General features: G+C 40.9%; 2 protein-coding genes across 2 annotated transcripts; one reads left to right on the forward strand and one right to left on the reverse strand.

The window, feature by feature from the left end:
- Positions 1-588: 588 nt before the first annotated feature.
- On the forward strand, positions 589-4,792 carry rhof (ras homolog family member F). Its single transcript, XM_084383650.1, has 5 exons — positions 589-1,619; positions 1,772-1,859; positions 3,255-3,364; positions 3,668-3,802; positions 4,008-4,792. The coding sequence occupies exons 1-5, from the start codon at positions 1,485-1,487 to the stop codon at positions 4,170-4,172; spliced, it is 633 nt and encodes a 210-aa protein (XP_084239776.1). The 5' UTR covers positions 589-1,484; the 3' UTR covers positions 4,173-4,792.
- A 132-nt stretch (positions 4,793-4,924) lies between these two features.
- tmem120b (transmembrane protein 120B) lies at positions 4,925-19,493 on the reverse strand. Its single transcript, XM_084383648.1, has 12 exons — positions 19,337-19,493; positions 17,436-17,554; positions 16,959-17,075; positions 16,810-16,869; positions 16,620-16,715; positions 16,434-16,523; positions 16,253-16,318; positions 16,067-16,128; positions 14,442-14,534; positions 9,089-9,153; positions 8,726-8,794; positions 4,925-7,392 (listed from the first exon to the last, which is right to left on the reverse strand). The coding sequence occupies exons 1-12, from the start codon at positions 19,397-19,399 to the stop codon at positions 7,276-7,278; spliced, it is 1,017 nt and encodes a 338-aa protein (XP_084239774.1). The 5' UTR covers positions 19,400-19,493; the 3' UTR covers positions 4,925-7,275.
- Positions 19,494-19,603: the final 110 nt, after the last annotated feature.

The raw sequence follows: 19,603 nt of genomic DNA on the forward strand, positions 1-19,603 counted from the left end.
CTTGTACTCCACATTTTTTGGAGGCAAATATTGTACTTTTACTCACTACATTCATTTGATAACTTTAGTTACTTTGCAGATTACATAGAGCCACAGTAGCTATTTTTTTAAATTTATTATATAAGGAATCTGATTTTAAAAAATACAACATTTCTACTTTTTCTCAAGTACTGTTGAGGGTGAATTTCACTTTTACTGAATAATATTATAATACAATACCATTAATTTTACTCAAGTACAAGTACAGACACTGTGTGCTGAAAGGTTTATTTACAGGCTAATACTCTTGAATTTTATACAGTCATACTGTAGATATCAAATTAAAGATGCAATACGCAAGAAAAATTTGTTCAAAAGTGAACAAAAATGATCAACGGTTTGAAGTTATGATATCTACTGAAGTTAGCATGCTAACCAGTTAGCACAGCATTGCTCCTGTGCTAGCAGTGTAAACACCAACACTCCTCCGGTGCTCCGAGCTCCCAGCCTGATCCACTAGATGATTGGCTAACCGGGCTGACTAGCTAACGTCAGCTACAATTAGCAGCAGTAAGTGGTTACCCTGGTGATATGCTGCACCCTGTTTGTTTTAAGTATGAATTCATCAGGTGGCCAATTCTTACATGTTACACCTGTAAATTATATTCATTTCTCATGAGGTAGTTCTTGTGAGCATGGAATCTCACACATATTAGACTGACATTTAATTAGTTACCATTAAAGGAATATTCCAAACTTATTCAAACATCCCAGTCTGACAATAAAAAGGGTGGGCAACCGACAATAAAATGCATGAGGACATATACTGAAGAATCTGGGAGAAGTGTGGCAGCTGGTTCATTACTTGTTGTATTATGGAAGAAGAAAAGGCTGTGACCTTTTTACCAGAGTTAGTTCCTGAGAAAAAACAAGTTCACAACAGTAAAAAGCTGTTATGCAGGTACATGCAGATACACGTCCAGCCGATTCACTGGTATCAGGGCTTATCCAGGGCATGGACTCATGACTTCTTTGATAAGAATCTAGAAATCTCAATAATAACTGTGACTTCAGCATTAAGGAAGAACATTTTCAGTGGTGTCTTATTTGCACACCCCTGTCAGCAAAAGGCAGAGCTTCAGATTGAGTACCCACCCAGAATATTCACATGCAATAGAGGAAGTAGGAGCAGCCAGACTCAACATGTGCAGCTCAGCTGTGACTCTATTCATACCGAAAGATGCTGTCGGAGAGCAGGCTGCTAATAGGACAGGAGAGGAGTGTGGGGGGTCAATTGGAAACAGCTTCAATGTGACAGGAACAGGAAGCGGTGAGCAGCTACCTGGTAAAACATGAGGCGCGTCTGTTCCTCTGTCTCGACACTGCCTGTAGATCATCTCAGTCTTTCCAAATATAGATTCATTTGCCATGTATTCAACTTAAATCTGGAGGGAGTATCTTCAACACCATCCTGCCTGGTACCGGTGTGACTGTTTGGAGGTGAAATGACGCAAAACGGTGTCGGGGCTGGTAAAGGTTCCACAAAGAAAGGAGCAGAACTTAAAATTGTGATAGTGGGAGATGGAGGCTGTGGGAAAACATCACTGCTGATGGTTTATGCCAAAGGTGACTTTCCAGAGGTAAGAAGAGCTTCCATGTCATGTAGTGAACCTCGTCTCTTAAAATTGTATCTTCATTTATTTCTACATATATGTTAATTCTGACATACATATACAGTATAGTTCTAGTACAAATTGGATATCTTTCTTCCTTTTCTGTGTGTCAAAAACAGAAATATGCGCCATCAGTGTTCGAAAAATATGTGACCACTATCACTCTCGGAGGAAAAGAGATAAAGCTCAACCTGTATGACACGGCTGGTAAGACTCTTTATCAGACATCACCCCCATGTTCAAACAATGTGATTCATTTCTGTTAGTATCAGTGCTGCACACCTGACATTATGTGGAAAGGCATGAAGGTCTGGAGCAGGCTGACCTCAGTGATCACACACTGAATGGAATATAATATAAACATTGTCCAGATAAACAATGTTATAATAATAATAACCTAATTTCCATTTTGGGGATTAATACAGCTATCTGTCTAACTTATAATAATAATAAGAATCATTTTATAGTTAAGTTAAATAGTTGGTAAATCTTTTAAGATGTATAAAGTTCAGACCTCCCCACACTGTGGGTTCAGTCTTTATCTGGTTGTTCTGACACAGAGGAAGTGGTAAAGGTCGACGCTGACGTTGGAGCATCATCAACATCATCTTTTAGGAACCGACCAGCTGATAATCTGCTGAGCAAACTGCTATGGAATCAAATTTAGAGGGAAATTTTGTGCGAGACACTGTTTTTTACTTCAAAAATAAGCAGAATCTCTTCGCCCCCCACCCATAATTATTGTTTTATTCTTTTTTTCAGTGGATAAGACTCTCTTTATACTGTTTTTACTGTTTATTACAAATGTATATATCAAAACATTACACTTTGTATGACCTTCCATCTGTACAGGTGTGTTCAGCAAGTTTCAAATGTTAAAAGCACAAAAAAAAAAGGAAACAAAAACCCTTAATCGAGTAAAATCTCCCTATTCCTCTTGATGTAATGTTCTGAATTTGTACATCAATTTGATGTATATGTTCATGAATGTATTTTTATTTTAGCCATCGACCAATATCAAAGTCAGACTAATATTTGAGTGTCATTTTTTATTAGTTCACAATATACCACTTCAATGGAAGGGCTTGGCACTCTGTGAGGATTTACCTAATTGTGTTAAAGTAGTGTCATGAAGGTTAACACCAGCCCAATTATCAGTTAGTTTTCAATTCATAATTTAGTTGATATTTGCACAGTTATCTGGCTTTTTGGAGAAAAAATTATTAATATTTGGCCCATTTATGCATCAAAGCGAGCACCGTTTTCTCTTAGTGGTACCTAATCCTAATGGCATGTATTTGAGAGACGTCTGTATTTCTGTAGGCCATCAAACATGAAGTTTCCAATGTGAACAAAAGTAATTCTCACGAACACTACAGTCAGACAGCGCCGGGCGCTTATCTTCTGTAGAAGTGTAGCAGGGTGCCTTACATCAGCGGAAGAGGAAGCTGAAGCCAGGATGTGGTTTCATACAGCTACACCAACTTTGTACCATACGTCGTATCTTTATGTTCAGGCTGCTGCATCCACTTCACACGTTACACACATGAATGACAATAGCGTTTATTATCTAACACGTCTTGTATGCCTGCACCCTTTCAGGACAGGAAGACTATGACAGGCTGCGGCCTCTCTCGTACCAGGAAGCCAATCTGGTGTTAATCTGCTTTGATGTGACCAGCCCCACCAGCTTTGAGAACGTCCTCATAAAGGTAATAATTCATACTGTGTATTAACAACCTGCCAACGAGAATGTCACTATTTAACTGAAGTTCAAATTCAGTTAGTTAATGATTATTAGACTCTGGTATGTTGGTGTTGGCTGCATTCTTGCGGCTATGATTAACTCATGCAACTGTGGACATTGACCCTCTTGAATGCAGGTAGGACTCTATGCTGCGCTGGGACTTTCTCCTCTCAGTGTTATCCTGAAGCACCACACAAGTCTGATGTGAAAAAAAGAATAAACACACAATGACTCAGATAATTCATTCCTTACATTTTCTTTCACCCAGTGGTTCCCAGAGGTGAGGCACTTCTGCCGGGACATTCCAGTCATCCTGATCGGCTGCAAGACTGACCTCAGGAAGGACAAAGAGTGTACGAGGAAGCTCAAGGCCATGAATCAGGCTCCCATCACTTACACACAGGTAAATGAAGAAGACGTGCAAACATTCAGTGATCTGAAAACAGGCCTACAGAAGAGGAAGTGCCCTAACCAGAACCTACAACCACAGTGTCAGTGCAATAACAGATACAGAACAAATACAAATACAGTTTTCTTTACTTATATCCAGCGATGGAATGTAACTAAGTGCCATAGAGTCTAATTCTTGGTGTTGGTTTGGGATGCAGGGTGATGAGACCCGGCAGCAGATGAATGCAGAGCTTTACCTCGAGTGTTCGGCCAAGTATCAGGAGAACGTGGAAGACGTTTTCAGAGAGGCCACCAAAAGAACTCTGGCCTTCAATCGAAAACAAAGGAACTACAAGAGGCAGAAGAAATGTGTGGTTTTGTGAGGACAGTGATCACTTCAGGGTTTTTTTTTTCTTTAAAAGAACCACTCTCTCACATTGGGAGTGGTTGGACGTTCAGAGGCCAAAGATGCTCGCTGTGTAACCAGATGCGGGAGCAGCTTGGTTGGGGATGCGGGGCGAGGAGACGCTGTACCGCAAGTCTGCACCCCATTGAGTCATCCTTTAAAGTCACAAGAGGTAATGACGTAACAGGAAAGACAATTTTTCAAGAAGCAGCAGTGCAACTTGAAATACCTTGTGTCAATATATATTTTACTCATATATGAGAAATGTTACCTTTAGTATTGTTTTATATGTATATTTTTTTCTAATAGGAAGCTTTGCACTGTCTCTAAACCGGTACATTTTATCATAACATTGTGTATTTCTCAGAAATATGAGTGCTTCTTGTATCTTGTAACTTTTTTCCAAAGGTTTTAATAATGTCTGATGTTTTAAAAACGGCTGGTGGATCACAAGTACTGTTGCTTTAACATTTTTGAGGAAATAAAAAAATACGTTGATGAACAGCCAGCAAGGCAAGTTCACTTCCAGTAAAACAAGCACACCGAACTAGAATTTGTTTTGGAGCCATGATAACTTGCAGCACGGCTCTTATCTTTACCAACAGTGCCCACTAGTGTTGGAACAACTGAATGTGTTCAATGGCTGCACACAGTAACCAATCAGTAAATAACAGGTACAACACTGTAATCTATATGTTCTCTCTGAGCGCACAAGAAACACAGAAATAGTGTGTTTTCATTAGGTGTTTAATTATTAATATATGTTTTTGTTTTTTTTACAACAATGTACACAGATTGCGAAAGTGTCAACTGTCTCGTCACTGATCAAACTCAGGCACGAGTTACAGTCATGAAACAAACGAAGACATTGTTAAACATCAGCTACATCATAAAAATCTGGCAGCCCTCTCTCGCATCAAATGTAACATTTTGGTCTGTAACTTCAATAAAAGTGATGCACATAAATACTGTGATTCTCTTCAGCATGATTGCTTGGTGGGAAATGACAAATGTAACGCTACTTCCTTTTGATTTTCCAAATAAAATGAGACGGACATTTTTTTTTTTTGCTCCGACAGGCTGGAGGGAGAATAAGGCATTAGAGAACCTGACACTACTACAGCTGTTCGTTTGAGCCCGTCTGGCCTTTAGCTGAAAAAACAAAAAAAGACCCTTGTGTAATATCATAGAACAAACATGAAACACCAACCAGACGACACTACAGTGAACTAGGGCAGAGGCTCCAGATCTGGTCATAAGTTAATTCATACAAATATTTTTATTCTATATGGTGATTGGAATTAGAAAAACAACAATCCAGCACATTTTTAGTCGTCCCTCTGTAGTTAAAGTTTTACAGTACTGGTGCTAATAGCAGCATTTGATCATAATACATTTCTAAAACATCACATAACAAGAGGGAACCAAAAGCATAAAGGTTTTTTCTGCCAATAAACTAAAATATGTGGGCAGACTTCAAATGTTAAGTAAGCTTGGGGAAAAAGAAGGGGAAAAAAAGTGCAATATATAACAATCAGCCACCTTGAATTCATACTCCCAACAAATAGAGGCAGCATATCACCAGAGTAACTGCCAACTGTATTGTTTTTATACATCCAGGACTGAAGCTACTGTTAGCTTGTTAGCCCAGTTAGCTCTGCAGCTAGCCGGACCACCAGGGGAGTGTTGTTTTTTTTTTTTTACTAGCACAGGAGCTTTGGCCGCTGGGAGAAAGGGATTTTCAGGACCAAGGCTAACTTGTTAGCATGCTTACTTCAGTAGACATCTCTTCAACACAATACAAAGAAGTCTTTGACACAGCGTAAAAACTGATATTTCTTCACGTTCTGTTGATAATTTTAGTACGTTTCTGAATTCTGTATTGTGTTGCAGCGATATCTACTGAAGTTAGCATGCTTACCTGCTAGCCCCAAACTGTCCCAGTCAAAAGCCCCTGCCAGTGATGTAAACACCAACACTCCTCCAGTGCTCCGAGCTCCCAGTCCCAACTGCTAGCTGGCCAGCTAACTGAGCTAACTAGCAGTAACTTTGCTGGCACGATGCCCCCCCATTTGTTTTGAGTATGAATTCAACAGGTGGCCAGTTCTTACATATTGCACCTTTAAGAAGGAGTATGTGAAACATACTAAACCTATGTATGCATTAGCATTATGTTAATGAAAACATTGAGTGTAACTACTAGTGGGGAGTTCGCATGAGAACAACCGTTTTTTCAGACAGTACAAGTTTTTGTGTGTGTTCTTGTGACTTAGCCACATAATATGATTAGCCGTTAGCTCATACAAAAACAGTTATGGCTTTTGTGGCCGCTGCCTGAAGGGAGAAGCAGCGTGCCCTTGTTGTCCAACTCTATTGACGAAACAGAGCAGACTCCAGACGGACAAAATACATCAGGAGGGGTTTTCTTCTGAAAACTGAAGGTCATTTTGGGCAGTCAAGTATCACGTTTATAGTTGTTGATGTAAAAAACAAAATGTTTAGCAGTGAAATAGCACAACAGGGATTAACTACACATAAAAAGTTAGCGAATTCAAGGAACGAGTGCCACATTAAACAACGGTGTTCAACCGAGAGACAGTTTGACCATGACTACTTCACAGAAGTATGAAGCATGTGCGTGACAGACATTAGGTCTTCGAAGGCAAACTATATTCTGTTGAAACGATGCTACCTGCCCTCTTTTAGTTGCATATGATTTGAACAAAGGCTCTCTGACAGATTCATGCACTGACACAATAAAACACACACATTCTTTCCACACACGTTGGTATATACAGGGTAAAGCGACAAACTGTTCGTCTGTTGGGCGAACATCACTTTGTGTTGCGACCGACTGCGCAGCAACATCGACGACGAGTCATTAGAAAGCAGAAGCCTGTTGGCCAGATACTTTGGCTGGACGCTGCTGCTGCCGTCAAAGCCTGAGAGAAACAGAGGTTTCAGCTTCGTCTTCTCCCAGCCTGATCAGACTGTGGTCTGCCTGTCAAGCGATTGTGCGCGTTGGTTCGAAATTACTGGCCTTTTGTGAGAATCTGACGTGTCTCGCCTTAGTTTTGGTCTCAGTCATTCTTTTGCACCGTATCCTGGTTTTTCTGAATCTTTTGGTGGACTACCTTTAATGTGGTGAGGAAATTTCCCAGGAACAGGACGAGAAATGTCAGTGCCAGCATAAATACCTGAAAGAAAAAAAAAAAAACCCACAGGAAAAGGGTGTTTTATTCCAAGACAAAACACGATTTGTAACTGGATATCTGTATTGTGAATGTTGAAGTGTTCGGACATGTTAAGATAAAATTCTGACACTAACATTACACAAGACTTCACAGGTAATTTCCAGTTAAGTATGTGTGCTGCATGAGTCTGATACAGACAAACCTTCCCTGCACACACTCCCATTGACTTAAACTTCAGTATTATCCAACCAGCCGGGGACAACACTTTTATTGAAATTGGTACAATATTGAGGAAGACAGTTGAAGCCGACAGCCGTGAAACAGACTGCGATATAAACCAAAGTACATCCCAAATGCTCATTACCAAAGTACGTCCACTTAAAGTGCTTCTTTTGCCACCGACAGGCTCTGATTGTTACTCCAAGTGTTACATTTGAACAATATTCTGGCTCTACACGCCAATTTCTCACACTGCTTCTCTGATGTCTGCTCTCAGTCTTGCATTATTTTGTGAGTTGGTGATTGTTGATCAGTGGAAAGATAAAGAAAGAAGTTTTTGGTATGTTTTATTTTGTTTTTATGTCGAGTTTGACTTAAGTGTGGTGTACGATGATAAAATTACTGTTTCTTCAAATGCAGTTTGCTTGCACCCGTTTCTCGTAAAATAAAAAGGATCTTGTTCTTTAACAAGAAGGTTCAGCTCTGTAGGAACCATCTCCGTAATGACGCCGAGAACAACCTGAGCCTGTCAGTGGCAGCAACAAGCACTTTAAAGTGTAACTTCGCCTATTTTACACTTAGTGTAGAGTTTACAGGCCCCAGAGGAAGCTGCATGCAATGTGATAAATGTCTCCAGTGATGTCACTCAGGCCACGTTGCATTGTGGGTATTGTAGGCACCAGGTTTTGAAAAGTAAGAAGGAGGTGTGGAATTGAAAAAAAGGAGATATCTCTGGTTTTGTTTTGTCAATTTTGATCATTTGTTTTACTTTTCAAAAACTGTCCATAATGAGCTCACTGACCACTGGTTAACATCACTGGAGGATAACTAGACCTGTAAATACTATTTAATGTGTCAAATTGGTGCAGTTACCCTTTAATTGGACATACTTTGATGGATGTATTGTATCTATACACCATATAAATACAGAAGTTACCCTTTAACTTCAGTGGCCAACTCACACCACCAACTCTAAAAATGGCCTCAAATATGCGTGTGTGGACACCGCTTCGATTCAGACAAACAAACTTTCTCCTTTTGTCCAAACGATTTTTTAAAATCTGCCTCGGCACGTCTCTTGACATTTAAGTAATGGATCTGCCAATGCGATCCTTACCTGCCACTCCTTGCAGTCCTCGTGGCCTGCCAAGCGAAACAGGGTCACAGAGTTGTACAGCTGCCAAAACTGTGGATGAAGAGGACGAATTACCTTTCATAACGTCCCTGCACGCTAGGGCTGCACATGCAAGATTCACTTTGATCCACATCTTTCTCCTTAGATGATGCAGTATTTCAGAACAATGGTGTGATCTTTTAATGCACAGAATACTGATCAAACAATGACTGTTGGTGTAAAACGACCCCATAAGCTTACAAGATCTTATGTAATACCTCCTGATATTAAAAATAATCGGAATAAGGTGTTCAAGCTGTAGTTTGATATTAAAAGCATGAAGAGAAGGAGAAAAGTTTGACTTACATGGCCGAAAAAGAGGAACGGCAAAAGAAAAGTGAGGCCTCTCCACATCCAGGACTGAAATCCCTCTGCAGAGACACAAAACTGTAACAGTGACCATGGGACAACATGACACAGACCACCACACTGTTAGGCAAGGCAAGGCAAGGCAAGTTTATTTGTATAGCACAATTCAGACACAGGGCAACTCAAAGTGCTTTACAGGCGCATACAATTACAGTAAAACATTTAAGATACATTAAAACAAAACATTAAAACAAGTTGAGAAATAGACATTTAAACAAAACATTAAAACAAGTTAAGAAATAGACATTAAAACAAAACATTAAAACAAGTTAAGAAATAGGAAAACAAAAGTCACAGAGAAAAAAAATAAAAGTCACAGTGCAGTTCAAAGACTTAAAATTGCTTCAGTGAAAGGCAGTGGCAAACAGAAAGGTCTTCAGCCTTGATTTAAAAGAGGTGAGAGTCGGAGCAGACCTGCAGTTTTCTGGGAGTTTGTTCCAGATGTGTGGCGCATAGTAACTGAACGCTGCTTCTCCATGTCTAGTTTTGACTCTAGGGACTGAAAGCAGACCTGAGCCTGATGACCTCAGAGGTCTGGATGGTTCATAACGTGGCAGCAGATCAGAAATGTATTTTGGCCCGAAACCATTCAGTGCTTTATAAACCAACAGCAGGATTTTGAAATCTATTCTTTGACTGACAGGAAGCCAGTGTAAAGATCTGAGAACTGGAGTGATGTGATCTACTTTTTTGGTTCTTGTTAGGACTCGAGCAGCAGCGTTCTGAATCAGCTGCAGCTGTCTGATGGATTTTTTAGAGAGTCCTGTAAAGACACCGTTACAGTAGTCGAGTCTGCTGAAGATAAATGCATGGATAAGTTTTTCTAAATCCTGCTGAGACATAAGTCCTTTTATCCTGGATATATTTTTAAGATGATAGTAGGCTGATTTTGTAATTGACTTAATGTGGTTGCTGAAGTTCAGGTCTGAGTCCATTATTACACCGAGGTTTCTGGCTTGGTTTGCAGTTTTCAACATTATAAATTGAAGCTGAGCAGAGACTGTGAGTCGTTCTTCCTTGGCTCCAAAAACAATTATTTCAGTCTTATCTTTGTTTAACTGAAGAAAACTCTGACACATCCAATCATTGATTTGTTCAATGCATCTACTTAGCGTTTGTATGGGATTGTAGTCCCCTGGTGAGATGGTTATGTAAATTTGTGTGTCATCTGCATAACTATGGTAACATATTTTGTTGTTTTCCATTATCTGAGCTAGAGGAAGCATGTAAATGTTGAATAGTAGAGGCCCCAGAATGGAGCCCTGGGGTACTCCGCTTGTCATTTTCATCCTTTCAGATGTGTAATTACCAATAGACACAAAGTAGTCTCTATCATTTAGATAGGATTTAAACCAGTTTAGTGCTGTACCAGAGAGTCCCACCCAGTTTTCTAGTCGGTCTAGTAGTATGTTGTGGTCGACTGTGTCAAACGCAGCACTGAGATCCAGTAATACTAAGACTGAAATTTTGCCATTGTCTGTGTTTAAATGAATGTCATTGAGGACCTTGACTAGAGCAGTCTCAGTGCTATGATGTGGTCGAAATCCTGATTGGAAGACATCAAAACAGCCATTTACTATTAAGTAATTGTTCAGCTGTTGAAAAACAGCTTTTTCAATGATTTTACTTAAAATTGGGAGGTTCGATATGGGCCTGTAATTATTCATTACTGATGTGTCTAGATTGTTCTTCTTCAGGAGTGGTTTAATAACTGCAGTTTTCATGGCTTGGGGGAAGACGCCTGAAAGTAGAGACATGTTGACAATCTGTAGCAGATCTGAAGTCATGCAGTCTGAAACTTTTTTGAAGAACCCTGCTGGTAAAATATCAAGGCAGCATGAGGAAGATTTCAAATGTTGTATTATCTCTTGCAGGTTTTTGTCATTGATTTGGTCAAATTGTGTCATGGTGTTAGAGTTGGTTTTCGGTGGACACATGGATAACACGCCTCCTGTACTAGGTACGGTGGCACAGACCGCTTGTCTAATTTTCTGAATTTTGTCAGTGAAGAAGGATGCAAATTCATTACAGGCCCTGGTAGATAGATGTTCAGAGGCTACTGGCACAGGAGGGTTTGTTAGCCTGTCGACAGTAGCAAACAGGGCACGTGTATTATTATTGTTTTTGGTGATAATGTCTGAAAAGAAGGACTGCCTTGACTTTTTCAGTTCTAAATTAAAAATGTAAAGTCTCTCTTTATAAATGTCAAAATGAACTTGGAGCTTAGTTTTGCGCCACCTGCGCTCTGCCTTTCGGCATTCCTTTTTTTCCATTTTGACAAGCGTGGCATTTCTCCAAGGAGATTTTTTCTTACCAGAGACCACCTTCATTTTAGTGGGTGCAATGGCATCAATAACATTTGTAACTTTAGAACTGAAGTGATCTACAAGGTCATTGACGGAGAACCTGGAGAGGGGAGGTGTGGAGGAGAAAGCCTCAATGAATATGTCACTGGTGTTTTCAGTGATGTAACGCTTTGAGACGACCTCAGTTTGAACATTTGTGTACACACATATATCACTCTCAAAGAGAACACAGTAATGATCAGAGAGAGCAACATCAGATACCAGAACCTTAGGAATGTTCAGACCCTTGGAGATAACCAAGTCTAGGATGTGGCCCCTGTTGTGTGTGGGCTGCATCACATGCTGAGTGAGTCCAAAGTTATCAAGGACACGACACAGTTCTTTAGTCCATCTGTCCTCAGGTTTGTCGACATGGATGTTAAAGTCACCAACAATTAACACACAATCAAAGTCAGTGCAGATAAGAGACAGTAACTCAACAAGGTCATCAAAAAAATCTGTACAGTATTTAGGTGGCCTGTAGATGTTTAGAAATATAGCCCGAGAAGATGAGTTTAACTGAAGAGCCACATATTCAAAAGAAGTAAAATTTCCATAAAACATTCGCTTGCATTTGAGTAACTCATTAAACAGAATACTAACACCTCCTCCTTTTTTATGCTTTCTAGTCTCACTTATGAAAGAGAAGTTTGGAGGGCTTGATTCAATGTGAACAGCTGCACTGTTGTCTTGGTCTAACCAGGTTTCAGTTAAAAACATAAAATTAAGATTGTGTTTGATGATAAAATCATGTATTAAAAAAGATTTTCCTGCCAGAGACCTGATGTTTAATAAAGCTAAATTAAAAGAGTCAAAACCAGCTGTGCAATCTTTTGTGACAGTTTGTGGCTGACGAGGAATGGGAGCTAAATTTAATAGATTGGCAGATTTATTAAGGCACTTCCTGTGTCTCAGCAAATTCACCATTTTTCTATTACCTGTAAACACAGGAATCGAGGAGACTACCTGAACTCCAAGGGGCCCCGGCTTTTCTGGGGGGAAGACATTAAAGATATCAACTTCGTAGCCTGGACCCGGAATGAATGTTAAATTTGACATTACACTCTTTCTTGGCAATTTAAACATTCTTTTTCTATTACCGATCATAACATGAACTGAAGAAGCTTCCAGTACACTGGGCCCCGACTTTCGCTGGGAATAGTCAGGAGTGACATCTTTAGAGCCTGGACCCATAAAACATCAGCAGTAAGAGACAGAAAGATCTAAGTGTGCTGAGCTCTTATCAGCTTGGGGAGGATGATGCCTGTGTGAAAGGGGTGGGGGTGGTGTGTGTCTTAGCTTCACCGAAGGCTGAGGGTGTTTCAGGGGAATGAGAGGAGAGAAAATTGCAGTAGGGCGGGGGGTAAACTGTGTCCCAGCGATGACCAGCTTGTTCATTTGGTCGGTGAACTCCATGAGGGGGGACGAAGGCGACAACATGCCCACAGTAGATGGTGAACTGGGTGGGGTTTGGGGTGGTGTAGACAGTTGAACCTCACAGAGAGAATCCTCTTCCTGTTTGTCCTGACATCTCTCATGAGTGGAGCTCACTTCAGCTGGGGGTTGTGCTCGGTTTCCTTTGTGATTATCTCCTGTTTGTTTCGGCCTGTCTTGCCTCTTGTCCTTGGTGGAGGGAACAGATTGGTGACGCAGGCAGAAAGATATGTTGGACATAAACAGTTTGACTCCTGACCTATTTAGGAAGAGTCCATCTTGCTTAAAAAGATGTCTGCGGTCCCAAAAGAAATTGAAGTTGTCCAAAAAATACATAGAATGGACATTACATGCTCTGGAAAGCCATGTGTTCAGTGCCATCAATCTGCTGAATCTCTCAGCACCTCTTCTGACTGGTGGAAGGGGGCCACTGATTAAAACCTCAACATCCAGGGAGCTGACTGTGTTCAACAGATCAGTAAAATCTTGTTTGAGCATTTCAGACTGCTGCTTCACAATGTCATTCATCCCCGTATGCAAAATGATCTTTTTGACAGTTGGATTTGCTGCAACAATACCAGGGATTCTCGCTGTCATGTCAGGAACCATATCCTTTGGAAAACAGAGAACCTTCATGTTTTCACTGCACATGAATCTCACATCTTTAACAGTGGCATCTCCCACAATCAGAGTTTGGGGCCCAGTCGTTAGCTTTGCCTGCGGCCTGTTAGCTTCTGATTTACGTTCAGCCCTTACCCTTCTCTGTGGCGATGAGTGGTACAGGTCATCAGATGGAGATGCGGAATCTCGGCGTAGTGGAGCAAATCTGTTTTGCATTTTGATAGTTTGTTGTATGGGATGTTTGCTGTTGGTCTTTCCTTTAGCAGCTGACCACGGCTGTGTCCTGCTCTGCATTGGAGTAGAGGAGGAGGAGGATGGTAGTGCTGGCCAGCCGGTAGCATCAGAGATCTCCGGGTGGACGGTTCTTCCTGTTATTCTTCCATCCATGTTCCAAGGAGCAGAGTTCTTCTTTGGCTTTGCCCCAAGAGTGTTCCAGGGAGGACTTCCATGTGAAGATTTACTGCGGAGATCACGGCTCTCCCGTTTCTTATCAGTGCTAGGTAGCTGTGTGTTAGCGTTCTCTTTTCCGCTGAAAGGAAGAGTGGTTTCATTTCCACACAGTCCGTTAACCTCCACATTAACTTCTAATCTGTGGATTTTAGTTTCCAACAAAGTGATCTTCTGCATGAGTTTGTGGAAATCGTCAGTGGTGAAGGGTGTTGTTCTTACTCAGTCGTCTCCGCACAACAATATGACATTAGAGTTGGTCTGAGAAGTGAATTCGCCGAGGCTCTACTCAAATTACTCCCGACATCTGCGCGGCAGCACGCTGATGTTAACAGCTGCCTCCATCTCTCACCTTTACCCTATTTTTCCAGACATGGCGTTGCAGATGGCTCAAGAGTTCAAACGATTGAAATGACTAGCACCCGAAATAGCTTACAACGTACCCACTGTGAGGTCCAGCTGATTTCTCTCTCCCAGAGCTCGCAGCCTGTATAAGCAGCCGCTCTGGTAGTAATACTGGAGGAACTGGACAAAGCCTGGAGGACGAGAATTACACGTTACAGCACAGTCAACACTGAACGGATCAATAAGGTTCAGATGATGTCCTCGTACTGGAAGGGAAAATTATTTTTTGTAGACTAGCATCAGCTTATTACCAGTTCCCAAAACATTTAATGGAATAAAAAAAAGTCAATAGTAGGCCGTGATTTGAAGTTCTGCACAATTAAATGAGGTCATTCTGTCCTCAAAACAAAGAGAGACAGATAACGGGCCACCTTATCTCAGCTTGGCGTGAGGCTTTGAAATGGGACCTTCTCTCTGTTAAAACATTTGACTTGTCACCACAACCAGAGCTCCCGATCACATCGGTTGTCACATCATGCATGTACATGTGATATACGAGGCAATGACTTTAACCACCAGTGGGTGAAATGACTTTACTTCTCTATTCTGGTGAGAAAAAAAAAACTGTTCTTCACAGAAGAGTAGCTTTGTTAACTGATAGCAGGCAAGCAGTATTTACATCCGACATCTTTGATGGACAAAAGTCGAGTACAATTCATGCAAGAATTCAAACTGGTGTCATGGTTCATGTCCTTAATTAATAAGATCTTCATTCAACGAGATCCTTGTGTCCAAATACGGCTGTTCACGTCGACTCAGTTTAGCTCAGCTATTAATATGAGTAAAGTTGAGTCACCTGCCCTGGTGTTCACTTCCTCTAAACATGTCCACACTGTTTGTAATCACAATACAGGCAGGTGATACTGCCCTTCACTTGCTCTGGCCTCAGTCTACTGTACTGTGATGGAGCAGAGCGATAGCACGTGAAACAGTAGTATATAGATTAACAGTGCTGTTCATTCGTCTTAGCACCTGACTACTTCGATATTCTAATTAACATTGGGTCATGTCACCCGTTACTTATTCTCCATCTGCTCTTTTTTCATATTATTTTCATAACAACAAAACAGTGAAACTATAACCAATTTAATCTGTTAATAGTTGATTGACAGAACATTCATCAACAACTATTTTGATAACTGATTAATTGTTTAAGCCATTTTGCAAGCAGGAGTGCCCAATGATCTGTGGTTACAGCTTCTCAAATGTGAAAATTTGCTGGTTGACTCATCATTGTAAACTTAATATCTTTTGTTTATGGACTGTTTATCAGACAAAACAAGATACTTGGCGAGTCCACCTTGGACTGTGGGTGATATAAGAGGCCTATGGTTCACTATTATCCAATCACCTTAAAGACAAACTACTTATTGATCAATTGTAATTGGCAATTAAATTAAATCAAGAAAATAACTAGCAGATTAATCAAGATGATCAGTTGTAATCCTATATTCTGGTAATCATGTGGCTAAAATAGCATATACAGTGTGCATACTTCAAACTAAATAGGACTACATTTTAAGTAGAGTATATCAGACCAAAGGATAAAAAGTTACTGCTGCTTTCTGAGGATGAACCACCTACAACTAGGAGCTCACAGTATACCGCACATATGACAGTAACACATTTTGTTCCAAGTCTAGAAAGCAGATTAAAGTCTTACTTTGATATATGGAGAAAGCAAGAAACTGGCTTCTGAACATCTGATACATGGGCCCCTCTGGCCTGTGAGGAGACACACAGTTAAATAAAAAGCAGTTAGCAGTCACTAACCTGCAGGTTTGTTCAAAAGTAAATACGATTGCTGAAACAGCAACATGTCACGATGAAACCAAAAACAGAAACTCACCAGGTGAGCATCACACCTGACAGAAAGGTGGATACATAATGATGAGACACCCACCAGCCTTTGATCCTGGAGAGAAGAAGAGCACAGGAATAGATGACAGCTGTCAACCCAGTATTACAGCAAGCACAAATACAAATCCTAGCACAGAGAAATCATATAAAAGGACAGATAAAGTGCACACCTGGAGCCGTTGCTCATGAGGATGCTTTCCCTTATGGTCAAAGTGCAGTAGTACCACACCAGCAAAAAGTTGAAGATTTCATCAGTGACCCTAAACAGAAATGGAGAAAATAAAACAGTGAGCAGCTCTTTTAGACTCTGATAGATCAACAACAACACCGACTGAGGGGGGAATAAGTTGTCTCACCGACAGTTGAGAAAGAAGAGGCAGGTTATTGCTCCAAACATCAGGATTATTGTCATATAAAGCTTGAACTTCTCATACTCGTCTTTGTAGGCAAACCTATGGGAACGAAGGAACGACAAAGAAACACGCGTGCGTTTAGAGTCTGAACCTGAATTTTCACGCTGTTCTCACGGCTGAACACGTCACATACTTTGCCTGGTTGCTGAGAAGCGTTACGTTCACATTGCCCAGGACCAAATTCAGGTACAGCCTGAAAACACACAAAAAAAACCGTCAGTAATGTTGAGTGATTTGTTGACTTAAAAAAACAAACCAAAAAAAACCCAAAAAGGTACTTACCCATTTCTCTTTGGCAAATATGCTTCCATATCAAAGAACACATTTTCTTTATCTTTGATTTGTGTCTTGATGTCCGTTATTTGTTCCAGTTGTTTCTCGTCACATGATTGCGCACACCTGTAAAGAAAAGACAAAAGGATCATGGGTGGAAAAGAGGAGGAGGAAGGCTCTCCATGAACTTAAGACACAGTATCTTTCCTGGTATGTGTCAGAATGATACAGTTAATAATAACTTCACTTGTCAGTTCCAGAAATTTATCAAATTTGAGTAACTGTACACTGTTTCCTCTCTTTGATGACTTGGCTGCAAAAACGCTTCCTTGAGTGCTGACAACATAAACTTTCATGTACACTTACTGCAGCCTGTTCAGTAAACGCTATACGGCAAAAATACACTCACAAGTGCGTCAAATCGGACAATGAGCCAGACATGCAAGAGAAACACAAGGTGTGCGGTCCTGATCAGAGAGTGCTTACTTGGTCAGGCTGTGTCGTAGGTCTTTCAGGCATTTTCTCTGTTTACTGATGGAGCTGCTGCATGTTGCCTGAAGGTTGGTGAGCTCCTCAAGTTTTTGCCTGTATATTTTGTGCGTTTCCTAGAAATCAAAACAGACACACAGTTAGAATGGAAACACTTCTAGGAATAGAAACTTCTGATGAAGCTCAGTGATGAGACATGCAAATTTAACACATGTCATATTACACTGAAAACACTCGTGAACAAACATTTGAAAGCGTGACACTGTCGAGAAAATTCTCCGTGGACAACACTGGGAAACTCTGGGCGAACAAAGTCTCCATTCAGGAAGAGATGGAAATGCTTCACCCTGTGAAAACTTGTTTGACCCTACTGCCAGAGCATAAACAGCCCATGACACTCTATTATATGGTGAAATTTATATTCCAGTTTATGTGCAACCATGCTTTCAGCAGCACTGTCTGCGTTTCTCCCCCATCAGCAGGACATGGTGTGTTGGGGTGAGGACGCACAGTCAGCAGAGATAATCCCATGGTCTGAGGTTAGGGACTCATCCCCATCCCCCTTAAATATGATCAGCAAACCCATGACATTATTTCTTACATTTTTTATTTGAATATAGAATATCCAAGACTGAAAAAAGGTCAATTCTTGTTAAAAGTTTCATCACAAGGCCTGGACAAATGTTCTGCGTAAGCTACTGTACATTTGTCGTTTTAATCGTAGGCTTGCTAGGAAAAGTGCTGTTTAAATTGGACATTGCAAACTGAATTTTACCTGGTTGTAAATCTAAAAAGTTCATAAAAATACTGAACTAAAACAAAACTGGACCCCGGGAAATGTTTGATAGGAGGCAATGAACTCAATGATCTACTGTCTGTCAGCTGTGTTCTTGTGCAACCCACGCTCCAAGATCAGCTACATCCTGAAAAGTGGTAATAGATCGTGACCTTTCAGAGGGGGAAACGCAAACATACAGCTGATCACACCAGTATCTCAGGGTTTTCTGTGCATGAACATCACATGACATTCAATCAATAATGTTAACATGATGGTTTGAAGGTTTACTACAGGTCAATCAACAGTTGGGAAGGAAGCAAGTACATATAAACACGAGAGTGTGTCATTAGTTATTCACCATAACAGGTAAGCTTCCTTTTTAGATCCCTGAAACAATTGACAGTCACCTTCATCTTCTTTTCCCTACGGATCAGCTCCAGATTTTACATTTTGATGTCATCACAGGTCCACATCTCAGCTGTCTGAGTTGCATGAGGGGGAGGGCTGGTCGTGCCACATGATGCTTTATCACACCTCAACGTGAACGGCTCCCTTTCCCCATTTTCGACTGCTCTTATTGTTGTTTGAAGTTAGCCGGTTAGCAAACGTGAGCTAGCGTGGTGATGATGTGTGATGATGCATTCAATGACTAACGTTGCGAAATCATTTACTCAGGCCAAGCGACAGAAACAACAAACACGTGGAGTTACCTCTACGACATTTACGTAACTTTGGTAAGCAATACGTCCACATTAAATCAATCGCACAGTAGTACACTGACTGTGTGGTTAGCTAAGTTACTGTAGCTGCTCAATAGCCTAGCAGCAAGCAACCTGCTGCTAATGTTAGCAGTTGGGACACAAGGATGTTACAGTGAAGTCAGAAATGCTAAACGTAAGGTGAAACATACCCCATCCCTCTGATACACCCCCCACAACAGCACAGTTATTGGCTCAAAAGCTGCGTTTACGACTGGTCTGAGAATGAATGGCGAATAGGAAGGAGCCATCCAAACTAACGTAGCTGCTGAGAGTATCGGCTGTCAGTGCCATCCACGGCAAGCTACAGCCAACAATCTCGTTAGCACAGACAATATGCTCGTTTCGGTTTTTTCTATCACCTGTAATTGTTGATATTCCTCGTCAATTTCCTCCCACTCCGTCTGAAACTTCGGTTTGGACATTGTGGTACAGTGGATGATGTAGCGAAGAGGACGGCTTCACAAGGTTTCCACCCCGAGTCTCTCTCCTCACACTGACTGTCCACTCAGACGCCTTTTTAACTGGTCTACACGGCGCATGCGCACATCGTAAAACGCCCGCTTTGGTTGAACCGTGGTTGAGAGATAAGACGCCAAGTGAATAAAAAGAAACCAGACGAATAAATT

The sequence above is a fragment of the Pagrus pagrus genome (genome assembly GCF_965226575.1).
Source record: "Pagrus pagrus genome assembly, chromosome: 19".
Lineage (NCBI taxonomy): Eukaryota > Metazoa > Chordata > Actinopteri > Spariformes > Sparidae > Pagrus > Pagrus pagrus.